We start from the raw sequence: 24,396 nt of genomic DNA, 5'->3' as shown, positions 1-24,396 counted from the left end.
TCAGGATGGCCCTGCAGCCGAGAAATGGCTTTCTGCATCACAGGTGAGACTGACTTTTGATGCAGGTCCTCACTGAGAGTGAATGAATTAAAAAGCATGAATACAAACAAAACAAAAGGCCTTTTTATTCTGCTCTAAACAAATATATTTGGATTGTTAGGCCTGGACTTCTATTCAACTTCATTTGCCATCTGTGTGTACAATACACTGTGATAGAATGTATGAAAATCATGAAACGTAACTAAGACGACCACATTTTTATATACCCTCACTGGACTAATTCTCTCCATATAATAAAATCTACAGGCCCCTCTCCCAAGCATATGGATGATGGTAGATACCACTATACTCAGAACTCAGAAGTATGGTGTTCAGACTCTGTAAGAAGCTAATGAATAGCACAGAGGAACATAACAAAGGATGCTTCTGATTGAGTTCAGATCAACTCAATTGACCATCAGTTGAAGAATGAAAAAAACTGGCCTAATCGTATTCTGTGGTCCATCGTTTCTTAAAAAATATAATCACACGTTATAATGCACAACTATTTCCACTGGTACTCTAACTATGAGAGACAGAAGAGGAGAGAGAAAGACAACAGGGATAGTGAAGGAGGGAAGACAGAAGAATCACACAGAAAAGAGAAAAACCCATTTTCTTAAAAAAAAAAAAAAGACTACTCACAAAATCTTAAAGTGACTGCTTTAGTATATGGCACTACAGGTGATTTTTTTTCCCCCTCCTCTGCATGCTTCCTTAATTTTATCATGTTTCTAAAAGAATATTGCTTTTATAATAGAAAAATATGCCTTTACTTTACTTTTAAGATCCATATTCAAATCTGTATTGCTAGTTTTTCTTTAACTGAAAGCTTTAGCAGAAGAGCTCCCTTCCACACAAAGATGTTAATAAACATATTGGTCTTATTTTGGTTTGGTTAAAAGTAATATGAGATTAAAATTAATTTTTAACACTTAAAATTTCAAACTCATGCATGCCTATACAACACAGCATGGACCTGAAAAAGTCTTAATAGCAATTACTAATGTAGATGTAGTATAATTCTGCCTTAGAGAATTAGCAGCATTAAACTATGTTTTTCACAAAGAGTAAGACTGTTACTTAATGCTTCATAAGGAGGTTGGGAGTTTTTTTCATGCAGCAGCTTAGAAATGAAGATTATTAATTTGTAATAATTATTTATAATAATTTATATGCAATAATTATAAATTTATTATAAGCCACAAAACAGGCTCCAAACCTTCACCTTTGGGGAGGAAATGACTCAAGCTTGCTCACTGCAGTATCTATGCTTACCCATGCATATCTATGAACAATCTTAGCAAAAAAATTGCATTTTCTGGCCCACAGATATACCTTTGATATATTCTAGAGGCAATACTTCTGTATGAGAAGGCAGACTATTTCACCATCTGTCAGTCAGCGAGCAGAGGCTGCCTACTTACCAGTGACCTGGTCAACAAGAATACGAGAAGTAATAATGCGTCCATATTGTGAAAAAAGTTGCTCCAACTCCTTCTGGGTCATTGTTTTTGGAAGTCCACTGACGTATAAATTAGCATCTCTGATGGAAGCTGAACTCGGGCGCGCATAGGAAACCTGGAAAAGAGCAGCAAAATGTGCATGCACACTCAGTGACCTTCCTTCCCAAATTCGAAAACCGCCTCGAGTGAGCTTTTCCATAAGGAGCATGCAGGAAAGCATTCAAGCATGTCCAGCATGAACTGTTCCACTGCTTTCTGGAGAAACTCTTGACAAGAGAAACACCATTCCCCTGGGTGGAAAGAAGCGCATATCTACCCCAGGTGTGTAAGTGTTCAAAACTGACCAGTGCTACACAGAGCAGAGTAGGACTCCTGGTAATAAGCTGTCCTCCAAGGGGCCAATCTCCTAAACTAGGGATTTGGGCTCAATTGAATGGTCAGGCTTAAGGACTCTAAATTCATCTGACACATGTGTGTGACCTGTTTTGGGGCCTCCCACTTCAGCAGGGGTGGGGCATGGTACAAACTTTCTAAAGAATTTAAATATGTCCTTTTCTGAAATTATTTAGCAATTTCAATTAAACCCTGTACTATTTAATAAACACACTGTAAATAAACATCTTGAAGCAGATTATCATGATAAAAAAAAAATAGCTATCATCCTTAAATTCTCAGATGTATGAATGGACTGTATCTCCTGTCATCCTTTGTCTATGTCTGTCCACAAATCTCTTCAATCTTGATTTAAAAGGTCGTAAGTCCATCTACTGATTTATTGACTTTACATGCCCTTTCAAAAGGCTTCCCACCTTTGAGATAGAGTGTCTAAACTTCTACCAAGACAAAGACAGAATAAGCCCATGTGTATTTATCATCAGCACCCCTTACACACACTCTGGGAGGGAAGGCGTTAGAGCCGCCCCTCTCATCACTGCATCCCCCTCACCCTGGCCCATCGCATGCGCTACGTGTGTGACTGTCATCAGCACCCCTTACACACACTCCGGGAGGGAAGGCGTTAGAGCCGCCCCTCTCATCACTGCATCCTCCTCACCCTGGCCCATCGCATGCGCTACGTGTGTGACTGTCATCAGCACCCCTTACACACACTCCGGGAGGCCCATCGCATGCGCTAGAGTATCTGCTGAGTACAGCCAATCTAGTATCCCAGCGGCCCCACAAGCCGTCATGGATCCGCAACAGCTCACCAAGCACACAGAAGTCAAGGGAGAGCTCAAGCCACTTAGATCTTGCCCAACTGTGATCGATACCTCTTTGCCAATTTTAAGTCAGTGCTGAGTCTCATGTGCTATTTTGACCCCATTTCTTTTAGTTTTAACAGTAAGCTCTTCTAGACTGACTGCCAAGGACAGAAACTTCACAGCATACCCCGTTTGCCAGATCACTGACAAAAATGGCCAAGCTCTGGGTTTCATTTGGTGGAGTACCATGACAGGTCAACTTCTGCCGATTGATCATAACCATTAGTATCAATCTTTGGGCTTTCATAGTGACTTGGATGGTAAAAAAAATTCGCCTGCAATGCAGGAAACTTGGGTTCAATCCCTGGGTCGGGAAGATCCCCTGGAGAAGGGAACGAGGGAATGGCTACCTACTTCAGTATTCTTGCCTGGAGAATTCCATGGACAGAGGAGTCTGGGAGGCTACGGTCCATGGGGTCGCATAGAGTCAGACACTACTAAGCATATATATTACACTTCTTTTCCATCTTGGCCACCAGGGAAGCCCCAATATGTAAATGATCACCATAGGTAATCAATATTATTCCTTGGACGAATCAGTGTTAGTCACTCAGGGATTCAACCATTTCTGTCAATGGTCTGGCAAATGGGGTATGCTGTGAATAATGAAATAATCTCTAATCCACATAAAATTCTGTTAGCACAGAGCCTAAAAACCCAGGTGACTATACTATAAATATTCACCTCTAAATACATCTAAGAATGCAGGTAAAGACCTAGACCATTAAAGTTGAGAGTAACCTGAGTCCCTTACTGTGCTCCATAATAATTTACTCATGCAGTGACATTCACTGCTTTGAGCATTTCAGAGGAGTGTGGGTGGAGTGTTTTAAAAGTTATCCTAAAATATATTTAGGAAAACGGGTTTATATTTAGTGCTTATGTAAAAGCTTTGAAAACATACTTGGGTCAGTCATGTTATCTACATTTTTTTTTTCTTTCAGTGTCTGGTCTTCAGTTCACACTGCTTCTTTAATTCCAACCTGTATTGACTATATTTTCTTATCCTCTGAATTCTCAATGCTCTAGCATTTATAGCCTTGGTCCAGGAGAGACCTCTGAGCTTCCCAGGAATAGTTAATTCTAGAGAGCAGCAAACAACTCCCCTGGGAGGTATCTTTGACATACAAACCAGAGGCCACACCCCATCTCCTTTATCAAATCCTCAGACCAAGCCAATATTCCTCCCACTCTGAATCGGCCTAGGGCCAGGTACCAGACAATCAAGTGGAAAGTGAGAAGTGTTAGTCTCTCGGTCCTGTCCCACTCTTTGTAACCCTGTGGACAGCAGCCTGCCAGGCCACCCTGTCCATGGGGTGTCCCAGAATACTGGAGTGGGTGGCCATACCCTTCTCCAGAGGATCTTCCCGACGCAGGGGTTGAACCCTGGTTTCCTGCACTGCAGCCGGATTCTCTGCCATCTGAGCCATTAGGGAAGCCCTACCACCCCTAGAGCCCAGAGCTGTCGAGAACCATTCAAACTCTCCAAAGCTAAACTCCCCCAGTCTACCTGTCCTGCCTTGTCCTCAGCTTCCCGCCAGGACCCCCAGAAAGGCCCCAGGCCATGCTCTGCCCTCTCCCCTCTGCCTCCTGGCATCTCTGGAGCCTGCCCACGTGACCCCGCATGGCATGTTCTGCCTCCTCTTTCCGAAGATCTTAAAGCTTAAGTTTCCTCCTTCATAACAATCATTTACGTATGTCTTATCTGATTACCCAGGTGCATTTTCAGACACGGCTACATTAATAAGGTTCCAACTCTCAATAAAGAACCATCTCAACACTGTCTTGCACTGACTTTGCCAAAGAATCAGTTCCTATCGGACCAATAGGCAGGACACGGGTGACTCGATCGTACAGAAACTCATGGTGGCAACAGTATTTCCATTTAACTTACACTTCAGGGGCTTAAGGGACTTCACCATTTGGAAAGCATTTTCAGATACACTATTTTGTGCCTCACAACAACCCTGTGAGGTAGGGAGGGCACATATCAGTATCTTATAGCTGGGGAAACAGATACAGAAAAGGTAGGTAAGCACTGCTAATGCTATACACAAGTGCTGAACTCTGGATTAAAATTCTGATCTTCTAAACCCTTGTCTTGGGAGTTCATCTTTCACTGTCCTATCTTTTCACCTTTTCATACTGCATGGTGACTGCAGCCATGAAATTAAAAGATGCTTACTCCTTGGAAGAAAAGTTATGACCAACCTAGACAGCATATTAAAAAGCAGACATTACTTTGCCAACAAAGGTCTGTCTAATCAAAGCTATAGTTTTTCCAGTAGTCATGTATGGATGTGAGAGTTGAACTATAAAGAAAGCTGAGCACCAAAGAATTGATGCTTTTGAACTGTGGTGTTGAAGAAGACTCTTGAGAGTCCCTTGGACAGCAAGGAGTCAATTCTAAAGGAAATGAGTCCTGAATATTCACTGGAAGGACTGATGCTGAAGCTGAAACTTCAATACTTTGGCCACCTGATGTAAAGAACTGACTCATTGGAAAAGACCCTGATCCTGGGAAAGACTGAAGGCGGGAGGAGAAGGGGACAACAGAGGATGAGATGGCTGGATGGCATCACCGACTCAATGGACATGAGTTTGAGTGAACTCCGGGAGTTGGTGATGGACAGGGAGGCCTGGTGTGCTGCAGTCTATGGGGTCATAAAGAGTCAGACATGACTGAGCGACTGAACTGAGGAAGACTTGCAATGAATGAGTAAGGACTTGTACTCTGCAGATTCAAATCAGTTTCCAGACCAAATTTCTATCCAATAATTATCAGCAATTCTTTTTTAATCAGCAATTCTTGATTCTGATTTTTCTACAGATTTGGAGCTCAAACTGGTGCGCTGCTTTAATTTTCACCTGGAGAACGACTCTGGGGCTATCTGAAACTTCAAATTGTTAAGTCTGTCTCTATGGTTCTTCAAGACTAAAATAACACTCCATGGAGAAGACCCATGAGATGGTTTTGTTTTATGGCTATTTCTGTATTAGAAATACTTCAATAGGATGAACCTCCAGCATATGTTCCAGGAGGGTCAAAACAGCTTCCTCCTTCACCAAATGCAAGGTGTTCTCCAATCTGCAATCATTGGATTAAGAGAAAGGTTTGGGGTTTTACATTTCACTGCCATTTAAACAGGTGAATATTTAATGCCTGAGGAGCAAGGTTATGAAATGTCAAAACTACTAAGTGAAGGATCTAATTTAAGAGGCAGCCAGAGAGTCTGCAATTTAAATATTTAAAGATGATACAGAAAGTACAACACTGAACACCAATCTACTCCAAAGATAGCATTTTATATCTCAGGTTTATTCTGGAATTCCTCACAAGTGTACGAGTGATATTATAAACAAAGACAAGCAATGCTGAAATTACTTGAAGGGAAAGAAGGGAGACAGAAGTACCAGGCAATAAATGTTCTAGTCAATGGCTTCTCAAGCTGTTCTTCACAAAAAGAGACCTGACTGGACAAAATAGAGATAAAAATAGGTTTGAGTAATCAGGTCCTGAAAATGGAATAGTTTGAAACACAGCATATTCCTTGTAATTAAAAACTCATTTCTTCATCAGCATGCAGTCACTCAATCATGTCAGACTCTTTGCGACCCCATGGACTGCAGCCTGCCAGGCTCCTCTGTCAATGGGATTTTCCAGGCCAGAATACTGGAGTGGGTAGCCATTCCCTTCTCCAGGGGATCTTGCCAACCCAGGAATTGAACCCAGGTCTCCTACATTGCAAGCAGATTCTTTATCATCTGAGCCATCTTCATCAGCAAATAAAACTAACTATACATTAAACATTCAAGGACAAGTAACACATATACTATGAATGGGCTGTCAAAATACAAGTTAATAAAAATACACAGAACTGAAAGAAATGAAAACATGGACAAGAGCTGGGACTTTATTACAGGTACATAATAAAGTTTAAGACCCCTGTGCGTCACTTTAACAGAAGTATGTCTAAATGCTTCTGTCCAAAAGTACAACTGCTCTCAATTCTCTCCACTTCACCAACAGAAAGATCAGTGACAGTGGACATTAATACCAACAGATTAAAGTGATAAGGACTATAAATGAACAAAGCAATCTCTTCTTTATTAAACTCCAGACATCTGAAAAATCTCCCACCGGCAAGATCACCAGTAAACAACTTCTATCACTTGTCAATTACTGACCCAGGACTACAAACACTAACCCTGAAAAAAATGAGGTACATGCCACTCAGACTCCGTTTTTTTTTTTGGAACGCTCCATTCTGCAGCTGAAAGGAGTGGACAAGGTCACAGTTATGCCTATTTAAACTGAGAGTTAATTGCTGTTCATATCAAAAAAAAATGGAGCCTTGATGGGACTAAGAAAAATGATACTACCGCTAAATAAAAATTAGCTCCAGCTCTGGCAGACAGTAGCAAAGTTCTTGTGAAAGCATCAAGGCATTATAGGCACGGGGCTACATTGGACCCACCAAGAGAACTCAGAAGTACACAGAAAGACATTAAGTTTTAACCACAAGTCAGGCCATAGACCTCAAAATCCACCAAAACGGAAGCAGTGTCCTTTGATCTACTTCTAAATGCAAAACCCTACCAGGAACAGGTCTCAAACACACACCAGGACATACACATATCAGTCCAAGATTAGGTTTGGCGTAAGAGCAAGCATGTTTCACAGAGGGTTGCAAATGAGTAAACTTGAGAGAGAACAAAGCATACAGAAATAAGTTCATAAGAAATTAAAGATTAGCTCTAGCGAAGGAGTTGGAGCTAAAAGGAATAATCACACCTAACAGGAAGGCTTAGCAAAGGCATTATGGATTAGAGAAGCTGCCTCTAAAAGGTATTCCAAGACAGAGAATGTGGAATATTGCAACAGTGGACAACACACAGAACCTCAGACTTTACTGAACACTGGGTTGGTTGAATGCTTTAGTCTATGTAAGATTGTTTTCATTCAAAAGAGACATTCAGAAATACCGCGAAATATATCTGATCAGGTTATTCCTCTCAGGGATTCCCTAATGCTTTAAGAATAATTTCAAGTTTCTTAGTTACTTATGCTTGAGTGGCTAACAGGCAGGAAGGCCAGGGGTCTCCAAATGGAGGAAATAGGCGGCAAGTGTCAGACATTTTTAATCTCTCTCTTAAGCGGCAGGACGAAACAAACTACTAGTGTTATTATTTTTTCTCCTTCTCTATACAAATTTAAAAGGGGGTTTCTTTTAAAATTCTGTGTTGCCATGACTACACCTGGTTCTACCTGAACTTAACTTTTCTCAAACCTTGAGCTAACCAATGTGTTTTTCTTATGGAAATCTTTGTCTTAAGCTATGTTAATCAACTATGTATTTACCCTAGACTGTCTTCAAGTCTGTTCCACTTTAAGAATCAGAACCCACTTCACAAACCAGTATGTTTTACTGGTAACACTGGTCTCCTAATCTGTGTTAATGAAACTCTGTATTTACTTGGAAACCTGTCTTTCTTCAAGATTCATGTCAATCATTTTATGGCTCAGGACAACTCACCTTGTGTCAATGTTATCTCAAAATGCATGTTGTGGGTGAGGGGCCTGATGCCAGTCTCTGAGTTTTGAGACATTTCCTTTCTCTAGTTAGCAGGCTGCTGGCAGCTATATAGCATCTGGCTAAAGACTAGCAGGGGGGCACTCTCTCTGCCCCCTTCTGATGTCTATGTCAGAAGCTGTCTCTATCTCTTTTATACTTTAATAAAACTTTAGCATCTGCCTATAATGCAGGAGACCAGGGTTCAATCCCTGGGTTGGGAAAATCTCTTGGAGAAGGAAAGGGCAACCCACTCCAGTATTCTAGCCTGGACAATCCCATGGACAGAGGAGCCTGGTAGACTACAGTCTATGGGGTTGCATAAAGTCGGACACAGCTGAGAGACTTCACTTTCTTTATTACACAAAAGCTCTGACCACTGGCCCTGGATTGAACTCTTCTCCTCCTGAGGACAAGAATCCTGGCGTCTTTTGTGGCTCAACAAGAACCTTTCACGCTCAGGGTACTGACTACCTATTCTGTATGAACACACACAACCTTCAACAGTTTCCCAAAGCTTCCCCCTCTCACGTCCCCGTGTTAAACTGCTCTTTCCACTCATCTAACTTTTCATCACTTCAGACACTGCATGGGCGTCACCTAGGCCTGAAAATCACCTCCAGCCATCCCCTCCACTCTAGTATGAGCTGGTTACCCCTCACCTGTGCCCACGCTGTATTATATGCCTCGCTCTCCTAAATACTGAGGAAACCAAGACATACTCATCTGTTACCAAGTCTTGTGACTGGCTCAATTCCTTGAAATATGACACCTCGTCTTTACCTTCCCTGTCCACTCCAGTACCTACCACACATTCACTGTAAGGAGGACGAATGATCTTCACAAATTTACTGCAGATGCTTAACTTTTGAAATCTTGTCTAGAAAGTTAGAAAAGGCCATAATCTGCTAATATAACAAAAATTCTATGTTATGGTACTTCGTGCATATACTATGCTAGTTCAGTTGCTCAGTCGCGTCCGACTCTTTGTGAGCCCCTGGACTGCAGCACGCCAGGCCTCCCTGTCCATCGCCAACTCCCGGAGTCCACTCAAACTCATGTCCATTGAGTCAGTGATGCCATCCAGCCATCTCATCCTCTGTCGCCCCCTTCTCCTCCTGCCTTCAATCTTTCCCAGCATCAGGGTCTTTTCCAATGAGTCAATTCTTTGCATGAGGTGGCTAAAATATTGAAGTTTCAGCTTCATCATCAGTCCTTCTGTTAGGGGAGTGTAGTCTCCTCAGTTCTGTCTCGTCACAACAAAGATTTGAAGCGACGGATATTAAAGCCCTCAGCGTGTCACAGCTCTCAGACAGGCCATGTTATCGTTCTCAGACAGATCAGTTTTATTTGGAAAATAAGGGAAAATACATCCTCAAGGCGTGAGGGCATGCCGACCCAAAAGGCATGAAGAGAAGAGAGAGAGAAAGAAAGACACGGAGCCTGCGTGTGTGCAGGAGAGAGACCCCCAGCCGCCTGGCTCCTTTTTTATATGTTTTTCCTTCCCCCTGGGCCTGCCCTATGTAAATTACACTAGCCAGGAGCACTGTCTGTTCTTCCTCACTCCAGTCCTCGCACCTTCCTTTGTTCGTTTTTGTGGGCGTTTCCCTTCCTTGTCTTTTAGCCACAGCCCTTCTGGACTCTTGTTTCCTATTCTAACTAGCTAACACTTCTGATGAATATTCAGAACCAATTTCCTTTATGATGTTTTGGTGCAATCTCATTGCAGCGCAATGGACTCTCAAGAGTCTTCAACACCACAGTTCAAAAGCATCAATTCTTCGGCACTCAGCTTTCTTTATAGTCCACCTTTCACATCCATACACGACCACTGGAAAAACCATAGCTTTGACTAGACGGACCCTTGTCGGCAAAGTGATGTCTCTGCTTTTTAACATGCTGTCTAGATTGGTCATACTTTTCATCCAAGGAGCAAGCATCTTTTAATTTCATGGCTGCAATCACCATCTGCAGTGATTTTAGAGGCCAAAAAATAAGTCTCTCACTGTTTCCCCATCTATTTGCCATGAAGTGATGGGACCAGATGCCATGATCTTAGTTTTCTGAATGTTGAGTTTTAAGCCAACTTTTTCACTCTCCTCTTTCACTTTCATCAAGAGGCTCTTTAGTTCTTCTTCACTTTCTGCCATAAGGGTAGTGTCATCTGCATATCTGAGGTTATTGATATTTCTCTCGGCAATCTTGATTCCAGCTTGTGTTTCATCCAGTCCAGCATTTCTCATGATGTACTCTACATAGAAGTTAAATAAGCAGGGTGACAATATACAGCCTTGACGTACTCCTTTTCCTATTTGGAACCAGTCTGTTGTTTCATATCGTGTTCTAACTGTTGCTTCCTGACCTGCATACAGATTTCTCAGGAGGCAGGTAAGGTGGTCTGGTATTCCCATCTCTTTCAGAATCTTCCACAGTTTGTTCTGGCCCACACAGTCAAAGGCTTTGGCATAGTCAATAAAGCAGAAGTAAGTATTTTTTTGGAACTCTCTTGCTTTTTCGATGAGCCAACGGATGTTGGCAATTTGATCTCTGTTCCTCTGCCTTTTCTAAATCCAGCTTGAACATCTGCAAGTTCATGGTTCACATACTGTTGCATCCTGGTTTGGAGAATTTTGAGCATTACTTTACTAACGTGTGAGATGAGTGCAACTGTGTGGTAGTTTAAGCATTCTTTGGCATTGCTTTTCTTTGGGACTGGAATGAAAACTGACCTTTTCCAGTCCTGTGGCCACTGCTGGTTTTTCCAAATTTGCTGGCATATTGAGTGCAGCACTTTCACAGCATCATACTAGAGTATAGATTCCATTAAACATTAAAAAAAAAAGTTTCATTTTTTATATTGAGGATTCAAATCCCTAGAAGCAGTAAATTATTAAACACAGTACTATGTAGCAGAGATGAGGATATCTTCACTTTAGAGCAAAAATATAGACATTATTTGGTCCAATATCTTTGTATTTAGCAAAAAAAATTTCATAAAAGTGAAGTGACACGTCCAAAGACAGAACAAAAGAGGTGAATGTAGAATCTGGAGTTTTGAGTCTTCTTCTAGGGGTTTTCTATTAAGCCACTGGCTGTAACACAGTCTGAAATCATGCAAATTTCTACAGAAACAATCAGACATTTAATATGGAGATACTGGTCAAAACATCCAAGAAGAACCTTAACTTTGCTAAATTTTTTCTTATACATGTATAAGGAAAACCTGAAATATATCAAATAAGCCTTTCTCTTAGGACAGTTACTACTGTATCTCTTCTATTAGCAGTGTCTGAAAATTATTTAGAAGATATTCGAGAAAAATCTAACATGGGTGAGGGGAATTGAAAAGAGGAAAAAATTAAATTATAATACCTGAGACTAATGCTTTGGTCTCCTTTAAAATATACACACACACACACATACACACACATATACACACACACACACACCATTTAACATAAAGTAAACATAGCAACTGGCTATTTTATACTAGAGAGACTGTCTCGGCTTCACATTATTTCCAAGTTTTAGTGCAGCATCACTAAATAAAATTCAAGCCAGCTAATTCCTGTATCTAACTTAAAAGATGTAACTAAGAATCACATTCTGAAGGAGATCAGCCCTGGGATTTCTTTGGAAGGAATGATTCTAAAGCTGAAACTCCAGTACTTCGGCCACCTCATGGGAAGAGTTGACTCATTGGAAAAGACTCTGATGCTGGTAGGGATTGGAAGCAGGAGGAGAAGGGGACGACTGAGGATGAGATGGCTGGATGGCATCACGGACTCGATGGACGTGAGTCTGAGTGAACTCCGGGAGTTGGTGATGGACAGGGAGGCCTGGCGTGCTGCGATTTATGGGGTCGCAAAGAGTCGGACACGACTGAGCGACTGAACTGAACTGAACTAAAGAATCACTTAAGAATCAGCTAAGAATCATTGAGGACAAGAGGAGAATAGGACAACAGAGGATGAGATGGCTGGATGGTAAAACTGACTCAATGAACAGGAGTTTGAGCAAACTCCGGGAGATGGTGAAGGCCAGGGAAGCCTGGCATGCTCCAGTCTATGGGGTCACAGAGAGCCAGACACAACTGAACAACAAGGAAGAATAAGTGATTATGTATGGTGTTATTAGAAAACAACACTAAAACTACTGAAGAGACTCAGAAAAACAAAAGTACTAGTTATAAAATTTGTTATTAAGTAACTAATCACAGAGAGAGGACTTGACAGATTAGAGTTCCCCTTTCACACATCTTAAAACACCTTCTGAAACATTACTTTGAGCAGAGTTTATTAAATGTTACCCAAACAGCTTCATCCATGTGTACTGATTAAATGAAGGTCCATAATGAGGTCATCATAGACACCTTTATATTTTTTTATTACACTATCATAGTTGGCAGGCATCTGTTCTTTTATTTCTTCTGTTTTGGCTTGCAGTACACAGTTGGTTCAGCAAGGACTCTCAGCCTGGTCAAGACCAACAGAAGTCTGTGGCAAAGATGTTCTTGAAATGCAACTTGGAGAGGCCACAGATGCCTTTCAAATTCCTCAAGATCTCCGCATGCGAAGCATTTAACAAAAAGCAAAGCACAGGCAGAGCAACAGCAGTAGATATGGCGTGCGAATGGGAGTGTGCGGTTAGACCACATCCGCCACTGCAGCAGCGGTGACTCGGCCATTCCAAGGGCTAAGCAGGAATCTGTCAATCCGAATGGTCTGTATTCCACTTCTAACCCCATACCTTCACTGAGCCCATTAAAATTTTTGCAAGTGATTTTACTAAGTGAAGTGAAGTGAAGTCACTCAATCGTGTCCGACTCTTTGTAACCCCATGGACTGCAGCCCACCAGGCTCCTCTGTCCATGGGATTCTCCAGGCAAGAATACTGGAGTGGGCTGCCATTTCCTTCTGGGGATCTTCCTGACCCAGGAATCAAACCCAGGTCTCCCACATTGCAGGCAGACGCAGGCAGACGCTTTAACCTCTGAGCCACCAGAAGCCCACCAGGGAAGAAAAAAATAGATGAAAGTTTCAGCTGTAACCACCAAAGAATCCACTCCTACCTTCAACAGTTGTTAAGAAAGTAGATTCCTTTAAGTATTAAAAATGAGAAATGAGCCTGTGTTCATTTGGCCACAAAATCTTTAGAAATGTCAAGTAACACGAACAAGGTGTAACTGAGACAAACATGAGTTAATTTAGTACCTGGTCAAAAAACTTACACAGGCAGAAGAGAATACACTATCACTGGTGAAATTCAGGCCACAAGAGAGCATACTTTGAACTGCCAGTGCCCTGAAACTGGTGCATGTGCTAGAACTAACTGTCCAGAGCCACAAAGCAGTGAAAACACAGGGCACAGGGTGCTCGCAAGCCAAGTTCAGGTCCTGGCTCTGTCACTTACCATTTATATAACTTGGGAATATTTCCTTAGGTTCTTTGAAGCCTCTATGTCTTTATTTGTAATTTGAGGTTAATGATAGTTCTTACCCTCACAGTGACCTTACATGGATTACATGAAGTAATAAAACTAAGAGTACCAAGCTAGAGAACAATAATAATGCCTTAATCATAATATAATGATTTCATATGTGTAAAATCATGTAACAATATAGCTGATGATAGTTCCTAGTGTTTAGTAAGTGCTTACCATGTGCCAAGCGTTGTTCTGGGTATGTTACACTTATTAATTTGGTTGATTCTCATAACAAGAGTATTAATTGGCTATTATTATCAGAGGCCCCAATTTATGGAAGAAAGAAACCCAAATAATACCATTATCTCTGAGATCAGAGAAGATGACAGAGAGAGTTTTGGCACAGAGCAGATGTACTTTAACAGAAAAACAGTTCAAAGATTAAGTTAACAGAAAAACTGTTCAATGATCAAGTAAGCCTTATTCCAAATCTATTGCAGTTATTATCAAAATTCATATCATTACAATAAAATTTGTAGTTACAGCATCACAAAATGGTACAAGTATTTTACAAGAGAGCAACAGGTGAGTAGGTTTGGAAAGCCTGAAGGCTGGCTGAAACCAACCTGGATGGAAAGGCCATCCTACTATTGTACCTCGAGGCTCAACATAGAGCATCCTTTTTTTTCCCTTGAACAGACCACTAGGCTTGTGGGACCTTAGTTCCCAGACCAGAGGGGAGGAGATAAAACCTGGGGTCTCAGCAGTGAAAAGAGTGAGTCGTAACCTCTGCACCACCAGGGAATTCCCATCCAGCACCTTTAAATGGGCTGGTAAGAAAGGCCAATTTAATTTCTCCAAAGAAAGTGCCACATATCAAATCCTCCCACTTTCTCACTCCCTTCTCAGAGGTCTCTGAGAGCTTAATGTGAAATGCCAAAGGAGAAAAGGGGTTCTTTTGGGGGAGTCAACAGCAAACACAATAAATGAACTTCATGAAATCAGCCTAACATCAGGTTAGAACAGGTTCCATGTTTGTTTCTGAATATGGGATGGTTACAAATGCCATCCTAATGACAGTGCCCAATTACACCACGTGAATCCACAGCATGAAAGAACACCAAGAACGCTACATGAGCAGGTAATAATGGCAAGGTTTCACTTTAGACATTTTCACTAAATATACTATGAGGACACTGGGGAGATTTAGAGAAGGGAAAATCTCAGTAATTAAGACTCAGCACTCAGATGTACATGGATGGGCTTCTTCATCAGGGCCAAAGCAGAAGACTGTCTCATAGCCTCCCCACTTGCTGCCCCCAAGTGACCGGGAGTACTGTAATGCACTTACAAAACTTTTCTAGTATTAGGCGTTAAGCTCCTAGAGGGTTGAAACTTCTATTTACTGTCATCTCAGTATCCATGGGGCCTCTGGATACCAAGATCCACAGATGCGCATGGTCCTCATACTAAACAGTGTAGTGCAACACACACAGCCAGCCCTCCATGTCTGCAGATGTGAACCCCAGGGCTGACTGTATGTGTGTGTATATGGATACCCCACCCACCAAGTGAGCATGCCAGTATCTGCTGAGTGAACCCATCCCACGGCCCCTGCAGGGGTTATTTCTGAAGAACCTCTCAGGCAAGATGACTAGAAGGTACGATGCTTGTCCAAACAATCTGGCATTTTGGACTTCATTGGAAACGTTAAACTGGCTTATAGAAAAATAGCTGTACTCTTCCAATTCTTAGAAAGTTATTCTGCAGTAAAAGCTTCTTAAAGGGTTCTTTCAAGATTCTGATACGTGATCAGATGCAACCTCCAACAAAAACCATACTATCAGGATACCTGTCACAACTTCACCTTCAAAAATAAACTTTAAATATGATTTATGTAGTATCTGAGCATCTAGTATGTCTAAGGCATTGTTGATGGATTAAAAAGCTGAGTTAGAAAGTGAAACCTACAGAAGGGACTACATACCACAGCTGATCTAAGTAAAGTGGAGCTGTTTAAGAATAAAAACTAAGCTGTTTTTTACTGGTTGGTAAAGTGTGGGAAAAGAAAAAGGTTCTCAGCACATCAATTTCAGTAGGTTAAATATTCTAGGGCTTTCACATACTCCATCTAAGATTTGAGAGAGGAAAAAAGAATCTACAAAAGAGACACAGACGATAGACAAAGACAGAGAGTCATGGACATTATGTAGAAAATCTCACATGAAAAATAGCAGTTACATCTTCATTTATTGTAGAAAAGGAGAAAGAGTTGGTAAGTCCCTTAATCATTTTACCACATCCTCATTGAATCAGAACACCTAACAGGAAGAGACAGGTTCACTTTTAATTTCACTTATATTATGAATTTTCCCATCTTTGAGTATACTGAGCAGGTCTCCACTCTTTCTTGTGAGTCAATAGATAGAAACTTCCTCATTCAGAAATTATAAACAGAAGCATAAGTATTCCATTAGGTGCTCTGAAGACAAAGATTGCCTGCTCTCAGAGGGCAGACCACCAAATAGGAGAGAAAGATAAAATGCAGTGAAAAATAAATGCTTTATTAGCCAAATAAAACTTAGAAGTAATGACAATGGTATATAGCAGTATAGCAGGGATGACCCAAGGTAGGAAATGAGAATCAGACTGGAATCTTGGGAGGATGAAGAAGCCAGATGTGAAAGGATAAAAATTTCTATAGGACAATGAATAGTAATTCTATAGCCTTAAATGTCACAGTCAAGCTTTTATAAAAAGGGAGTAATGGGCTACAGAAATACACATGTATGTCACACACATATATAATATTGAGATAATAAGCTGGGTGAGGAGAACAGTCAAAAATTAGTGTGGCAATAAAAAAAGGAAAACCATCTACAGTAAGTTTTCTTTTGTTCTGTAACTAGAAGAAAAAACTACTTCACTACAATTATAGCTCAGATATCTAAGTCTTCTTTGGCCTACGTATACATACTGTAATGAAAATATAATGATCCTATCTCTGTGTGGATACTAAATACTCCAAAGAGAAATTTCTTCTCAGTACCATTTGTCTCAAGGGTCACAGTGGATCTTTTCAAAACAAGGAAGATAACGTGTTTACAAACGAATAATTAATCTGCCCAAATTCATTCCTATAGTTCCTCTTATAAATTAAGTCTTCACTTAAAAAAAAAAAGGATAAATGTAAAATACAGGGCTAGGTTGGATTAAATCTTCTTTACCAATCATTTTTGTAGAATCATTCTGATAGAATAAGCACACTTTTATCATTTTCAGATGTAGTTTCCTCCAGGAAGGTCCATGTCACACAATGGCCTCTGTGCCTCCGGATCAGACATCCCTTCATGTGTAATACCATTCTTCTTTCTCTGCCTGATAATCCTATTTTGTAAAACCCTATCACCTCTGAAACCGTTTCAGAGGCCTCTTAGCAGCCAGTGACATGTCCTTTGCCACTGAATTCTGCATTCACTTACCGCACATCCACATGACGGTCACATAAAGTAAGTGCTGTCTGCCCTACTACACGGGGATGTCAAGGACAAGACTGTATCGTGTCACATTTTAGCACTGCTTCAACACTGAGCAAAGCTGACCCGGACATACTAGCCACTCAAAATGCCCCCAGAATTATTTAATTACTCACAGATATCCCCTACCCAAGACTGTAAAACCATGATTATACAGTCTTAAAATAATTTGCAATTATTTTAACATTATGATAATACCTTTGCCCTTGGTGGCAAGGGAGAAGAGGGGGAAAAGTACATGTATGATGAATATAGACTTTTAAAGCATATGACCTTCCCAACTTGGGAGGCTGACCACTGGTCTTGTTATGGCTCTATATAATGCAACGAGGCAGTTTCAGTAAACCTTTAATGTATATTAAAAACATTATTCCTCAAACTTTTGAAAAAAAATTCTAACAATCTTCCTGATCTAAACAAAGGAGAAGATAGTTCAACAATCCCCCTTCAAACACCTGTGAGAAATATAAACAACCTACAACCCAATCCTGTATTACAAGTACATTACAATAGCTGAGACTTGTTCTGGGGCCTGATTTGACTCATTTGTCATGGATCTAGCGTGTACGTGTATGCATATATCCTTTGGGAAAAAATCAGAAATCCAATCTCTTTCAAGGGTAGATTGTCTTTGGTAACCCTCCGTCATTACAAGCTATACATCAATTAAAAAGAAAAGAGGCAGTAACAGAAAACATTTTGGATTAGCTATGGCATTTCCTCTCTCTCAAATAGGCCTAGATGGAGATTTGTGTGTCAGACACAGTGTGTGAGGGTGTGTGTATGAAATATATGATAAAAGGATAACAGAAACGCTATTACAAGCCTTCCCTACAGCCAACTAAAGTTTCACCTACACAGATGTTGTAGACCTGACCTAAGCTATACAACTATGAAAACTGTGTTCAATAGATGATTTAAAAGGAATAACTCCTGAAATATCACTGAATGCTTTCTAAGTTCAAACCAGCCAAGATATTTTTCTCTCAACATGATTAGACATTAGAGAATAATCATGGGGAAAGCTTTTTTAAATGAACTGATTTGCAGGACTAATAGTCTCATTCAAAGACCATCTCTCATTCTCCAAATATCTATTAGACACCTGGGCTATATATTCCCCCCAAAACAGCTTTTAACAGAAAGCAATTATTGTATTTCTAGAGGCTTTTAAATGACAGCTGTGAAGATCTGAAAAGAGAGAGGATTTTTAAGGAAAACACCAACAACCCTAACTGTACACAAAGAAGAGACCGTACCACTGCCACTCACAGAACTCCTCCAGAAATGTACAGGCGGCCGTGAGCAGGGGCCAGCCACCTTTACCCCCGCTGCAAGACAGAGCGTACTCCTCCTTCAGATGTGCGGAAGCACCTCCCTTTACCTTGAGAATCTAGTCCTTCGGTATTTAATTACACTGTTGGGAGCACAGAATGGTCTGGCACCATGCCCTTTCCCTGGGTCTCACTGATTGATAGCATCAATAACATTCACTGGCTGTAATTAAACCGCCAAATAGTATCCCCTTTGCCACTTGGCAGATCAATGTTCTTTAATACTCAAAGAACAAAGTACAAAGGTGAGAGGGGTGTTTTTAGCCCTCACCTTCACAGTTCATTTGACTTTGTGCTTCAGAGTAGTTTGCAGACAATGCATATTTCACAATTCCCCCAAGAACACTGGTTAATGAAGAAGAACAGGAAGGAAAATTCTGCAAGTTGGTGACAAGTACTTATTAACCCTTTTTGCAAATTTGAGCAGAAGAGACACATACTAACCCTTTAGGCAACAGTATGTACACACTGCTTTCCCACAGCTTTGAGACAAAATACAGTTTATAGGTCAAAACGTTTATAAATTAAAGTAGCATACTGTAAAGTTTTTTCTTTAAATATTTTTAACACACTATGTGGAAGAGTCCTTTATAAGAGCACAAATTTCCATTTATTTGGACCCTGCCTGGGAAGTCCAAATATCCAGATATCAGGGAGGGTGGGTCAGGAGTGTGGCTAGGCACTTATAAAAACGAGACCAACTTTTATTGTACTACAAAAGCAACTTCCATAATCTAAGGATTCACAACCATCTGGACCACAAAATTCAACTCCCAATCTCTACACTATGAAATAGCCATTTTAAACGAACAGGCCCCAGAACAGCCATGCTGCAAATTCCCTGCTCTGAGAATCAGGCACTACATGATGTTTACGTACTTGTAATGCTAGAAGTATGTAATGACATTCAAATGCTCTGGAAATGAGTGCATGGGCACATGTGTGTGAGAAAGAGAAAGGGGGAGGGTAGATAGGGCATTATATTCATTAAAATTACGCCCATTAATCACAAGACCACAAAACGAAAATCTTACTTACATGTTTTAAAACAAGCACCAGAAAGCTGTCCAAGTGTAAACCACTAAACAGTGGTCCTCAGGTTAGACCACCACCTGTTAAGAATCACCTGTGCTGGCTGTTTAACTACAACTTTCTTGGCCTCACCCTGTAGGTCATCATATTCAGTAAGTCTTGACTAGGGTCCAGAAATCTGCATTTTATTAACCAACGCACCACAGTGATTCTGACGAACATTAAAGTTTTAGCAGTCCCTTATGTCGAGGGATTTTAAAGAGGTAATCCTCAAACTCTGGGGTGTATTTTTGGATTTCCTGAGGAGCTCATAAAAATTATAGATGTCAAGCCCTCCTCTTTGCCATCTACCAGCATTAATTTCTGAATAACACAGATTCCCAGGTATCTTGAAAGTGTATGTGACTATAAATCACCAGCAAATACAAAAATGCAGAAGTAAAACAAAGTCCATAAAACCCACCCAAAGGTTATTTCCAAGAAGTAGACCCACTATATATGGCTCAATGGCCTGTCTCTGGAAAAGGCTGCCGTGCTTGATTCCATGTGACTCCAGAATCTTTCTAGGAACGTGAACAGGGTTGTTTGGGCGAAGCAAGCAGAAATGGCCAGACTTCTAAAGAAGCACTCTGGGGAAACTAAAGCATTTTCTGAATGATCAGTTTCCGGGGCCAGGCAGATGCTCTGCGTTTCCTTCCTGCGGCTCACCTGAGGGTCATTTCAAGACTCATTAGCAAGCCCAGAACCTGTGCAGGAAGGATTAAGGTTCTCTCTCCCCTGGGAGGAGGTAACCTGGTACTAATGACCCAGAAGAAAGCCTATTAGCATGATTTATTTTTGTTCACAATCCACTTCTCTATAACTCAAGTAACTAGAGCCATTTTTTAAATATCCAACAAAATTAAAGAATTAAACACTGTGACTACTTTCTTCAGAATAAAACTAGCTTCTTAATTCCCCCCAACTAGACTTCTAAAAATATCACTTTAATATAGAAAATGCAAACTAAAAAAAAATGAAATATTCTTGATCTTCTGTTTCTGAAAATAACAGGCCAACACAAGTATTTTCTACCTCTAGATCTCAGGCCAAATGTTTCACAGGAGCTGAGTAACCTGGTACCATCTCTACCATTTTATAGCTGAGGAAACTAGACCAACAGACAAGAGCAGAACACGCATCTGGGACTTGGGGCCGTATGTCCTAATGCAGCATTCAAAGGAGCTCTTCTCAAAGAAGGGGGGCGGGGCACAGTAAGGAACAGATTTCCTGTGTTGTTTTCACAACATAGCCGCCTCTCTTGCTTGTTCATAAATAGCATGCCAAGAAACTTTCTGAAGCAAAAATTCCACCAGGAATTCTGACGCAGTACTTGTGGCTGAGAACCGATGCTAAAGGAAAACCTGGCAGAGATGGGAGTAGAAGAAAATGGACCACACATGCTTTTCTAAAGAGTCCACACAAATTTAGAGAGAGAGAAATGCCGCTTTGCTGTGATTTTTAAACTAGCATCTAGGACTCAAAGGATCCTGCCAGAAAAACATTCTGGAAGTATGAATGGTCTCCTACAAAACAGAGGTTGAGAAAGTTACTATAATAATTCTTTTACTGCCCAATTACCATTGAAATGTTAATTCACCTATCTGCTAAACAGGATCTCCAGAGAGCAGTTTTCTTCTCAAAGTGGAGGTCTGGCTATCTCCAGTGCTCAGCCTGAAAGACAACAGAGTTTTTCCATCACCAGGCACTGTTCCACCCCCTGCACCTAATAAAACTGGTTCAGAAAATCTCAGGGTACTAAGAGCCCCAAATCAAGGTCTTCAGGACACTATTCGATTTGTTTATAGTAGTATAAATATCTTAATATCAGTAACGTGAAACGGAAAGAAAACCATAAAAGGTGCCAGCATTGGCCACCATGGCCCTTTCCTGTTCCTAGCAGTATTATTATTAGCTATATTACTTCTGAACAAGTCCCTTAACCTGCACTTCATTTCACTGGCCAAAGGGCTACAAGAAACTATTGCTGTTTTGGCATGAATCCAGACAAACTGACGAATAAAAGTCCTATGAACACACTACACAAAAGCAGATACAGCAAGGAACTGAGGCTCTGTTACAAGGCGGCACACCTACTTAACTTCTCTAGTTGGTCTGGAACAACAGGGTGAAGCCACCAAATTGAGCAAGTACTACTTCTCCTGGGTTATACATGAACAACAACAAGCCCTACCCTACCCTTAAAGAGCACTAGAAAAGTTAAGCAAAGAAGTGCTAACAGTGCCTTGCATCAGAAATACCTTTGCTGGTGTACATGTATGAAATAGGCAGGAAATGCAGGGCCACACTTGCGTAATAAAATGATCTACAAAATCCCTCCCAAGGAAGATGGGTTAGGTCAGCTGCTAAGACTCTCTCCCACTGCCACCCTCCGTGGCTCACAAGCAGGGATGGACAGGAAGTGGGCTAGGACACTGACCCCAGGAACCCTCCTCTTCAACCTTCCTTCTGTGCAGTCTTAGCCTTTGCTCCAGCAACCATGGAGAAGTATCTTCTACAGAAAAGCTGTTCAGAGAATGCCAAGGTATGGCCCCCTGGGAACCTTCCAATATCTGATTCCCACTATGGACAAAGCTTGTAAGGAGCAGAAATAACGCAACAGGCCTGAAGTCAGGACCAGGTTCTGGACCCTGCCAGACCCCCTAGATAATAACAACCTCTGGAGATTTTTATTTTTAAAGAAAGAAAAAAATCAAAGTTGACAGTAGAGCATTCCACAAAAAACATACTACTCAAAAAAAAAATCTATTATTCCTCATTTCACATAAACTGTAAATTGGATTCAATATAGATGCGAGGTTTGTTCAAATGCAGTGAAGAGTTTCTGATAATCACATGTAGAAATAATACACTTAGAATTTGGCTCCAGAAAGTTCCAGATCATGGGTTAAAAATGAAATTAGAAAAACATACACCCAATCTCATTTTCTTAAAAAAGGCACAGAAATCATTTACTCAAAGTTTCCATTTGTCTCTCCACAGAGACCTGATCAGATAAATAATAAACGTAGGATAACATCTCAAAAGTTGTCAAGTTACTGTGAGGTCTGTCCTTCAGACTATTACTTTCAAAATTTCCCAGTCTGGTCAAGATAAAAGGTCAATGATGATCTATACTCTTGTTGAACTGATGGGTACTTTACAGAAGAGGCCTTATAAATTTGTGAAGCCCACACTTCTTCTATGAGCATTTACACTTCGTACCTTCATGAGAAATATCAACTGCGTAAATAAGCCACAAGAGCCGGAGGTGGCTCGAGATGCTCAGAGGGATGCGGAGTTTAAATCCAAGGCAGATGTTCCCCTCCTAAGAAACACCCAAGTCCAACCCTGTCACTGATTTGCTGAAAACTCTGGGCCTCCTTTACCTACAGTATAAAGAAAGCCAAGGCTCCTCACTCAGCCCGACACACGTCCCTTTTCAGACCCTGCACTCAGGCTCACTTCCACACCACTCCTCACCCTGCTTTCTCCTCTAGCTAATTCTATGTGATTTCCCTAACACCCGCTTCCAAACTTCCCAGCAGAAGTATGAACTCTCAGCTTTCCTGCTGCTGGAAAACCCATACCCCAGAATAGTGCTGCAGACACTTTAAAGAGAGCCCCCAACAAGAGGCAAGCCTAGAGTCCACCTTCACTCCCCTTCCTGTTTCCATGCCCTTTCCTCCACTACTGAGTGGGGAGATGGTTTATGCAGCAGCCACAGGGTTATTTCCTCAGGTTCAGAATTAAATTTTATAAAATGACAACTAAAAATGACAGACAAAAACCAACGCCCATCCCAGATAATCGTGAACCCAGAGTTGAGACAGACAAGTTTTCCAGTGCAAATGTTACTGTGTCTGCTAAACATTCAACAGTGTAAAGAGTTAACTGTTACCGCCTCAGGACAGGGTGCTGCACTTCACTCTAAATGCATTCTCAACCAAACCATCCTATGTGACAGCCATAAGTTCATTAAAAACAGTTACACCTTTTCTTAGAAAAGAATTTGGAACACTATGGAAAGTTAAGAGACTCGGGTAATAAATAGACTCAGTGATAAGTTGGTTATTTTTAAAGATTTTATGGATATAAATAGAAACTTAAAATGGTTAAAAGATCCGAGTCCATCCAAGCTTATACAACCAGTTAAATCACTTAAACAGTATCACGGAGGGTAAAACTAGAAATGTATAGATTCCTCCTATATTAAGGATGCAGTTCATGCCAAACAGAAAAACAGTCAACAAACATGACATTTATTAATTGAGAAAAGGATAAGCTACAGGTAGAAAAGGTATAAATTTAACAAAAATTAAAAGCAATACAGTAGCTCAGAAAAAAGGTGTATTAAGCTTTACTTAATTGCTCTCTATTAAACTGAACACTTTACAGAATAGACATTACTATTTCTAATTAATATTCCTATTGTTAAGTTTTTTCGTATAGACAGAAATGGCAGTTTAATTATTTTAATGAGAAATTCCACATTAATGTATGTCAATTAATAATTTTTAAGCAAAGGTAAGGTTTAATCTGACTTATGTCTGATGATTAAGAAAAATCGAGTCAATCAAATTCAAATTTAGGCAGTAGCATTTCCAGACAGGTTGTTTTTCTGCTCTGAGAGAGGAGACATGGATTTCTAGGGGTGAGAGTGAAAGGCACTCTTTGCAACCCCATCCAGG

General features: G+C 40.7%; 1 protein-coding gene across 2 annotated transcripts in view; it reads right to left on the bottom strand.

Moving 5' to 3' along the window:
• ELAVL2 (ELAV like RNA binding protein 2) overlaps positions 1 to 24,396 on the bottom strand; it is a 144,350-nt gene that overhangs the window by 11,603 nt on the left and 108,351 nt on the right. For both annotated transcript variants that reach the window (XM_013965873.2, XM_013965874.2), the window contains exon 5: positions 1,467 to 1,620. In XM_013965873.2, the coding sequence (XP_013821327.1) occupies positions 1,467 to 1,620 (154 nt within the window). The remainder of the gene's footprint in view (positions 1 to 1,466; positions 1,621 to 24,396) is intronic.

Source organism: Capra hircus, chromosome 8 (genome assembly GCF_001704415.2).
Source record: "Capra hircus breed San Clemente chromosome 8, ASM170441v1, whole genome shotgun sequence".
In the NCBI taxonomy this organism is placed as follows: Eukaryota; Metazoa; Chordata; class Mammalia; order Artiodactyla; family Bovidae; genus Capra; species Capra hircus.
Note: the sequence above shows the minus strand (reverse complement) of the source record. Positions and strands in the feature narration are given on the sequence as shown.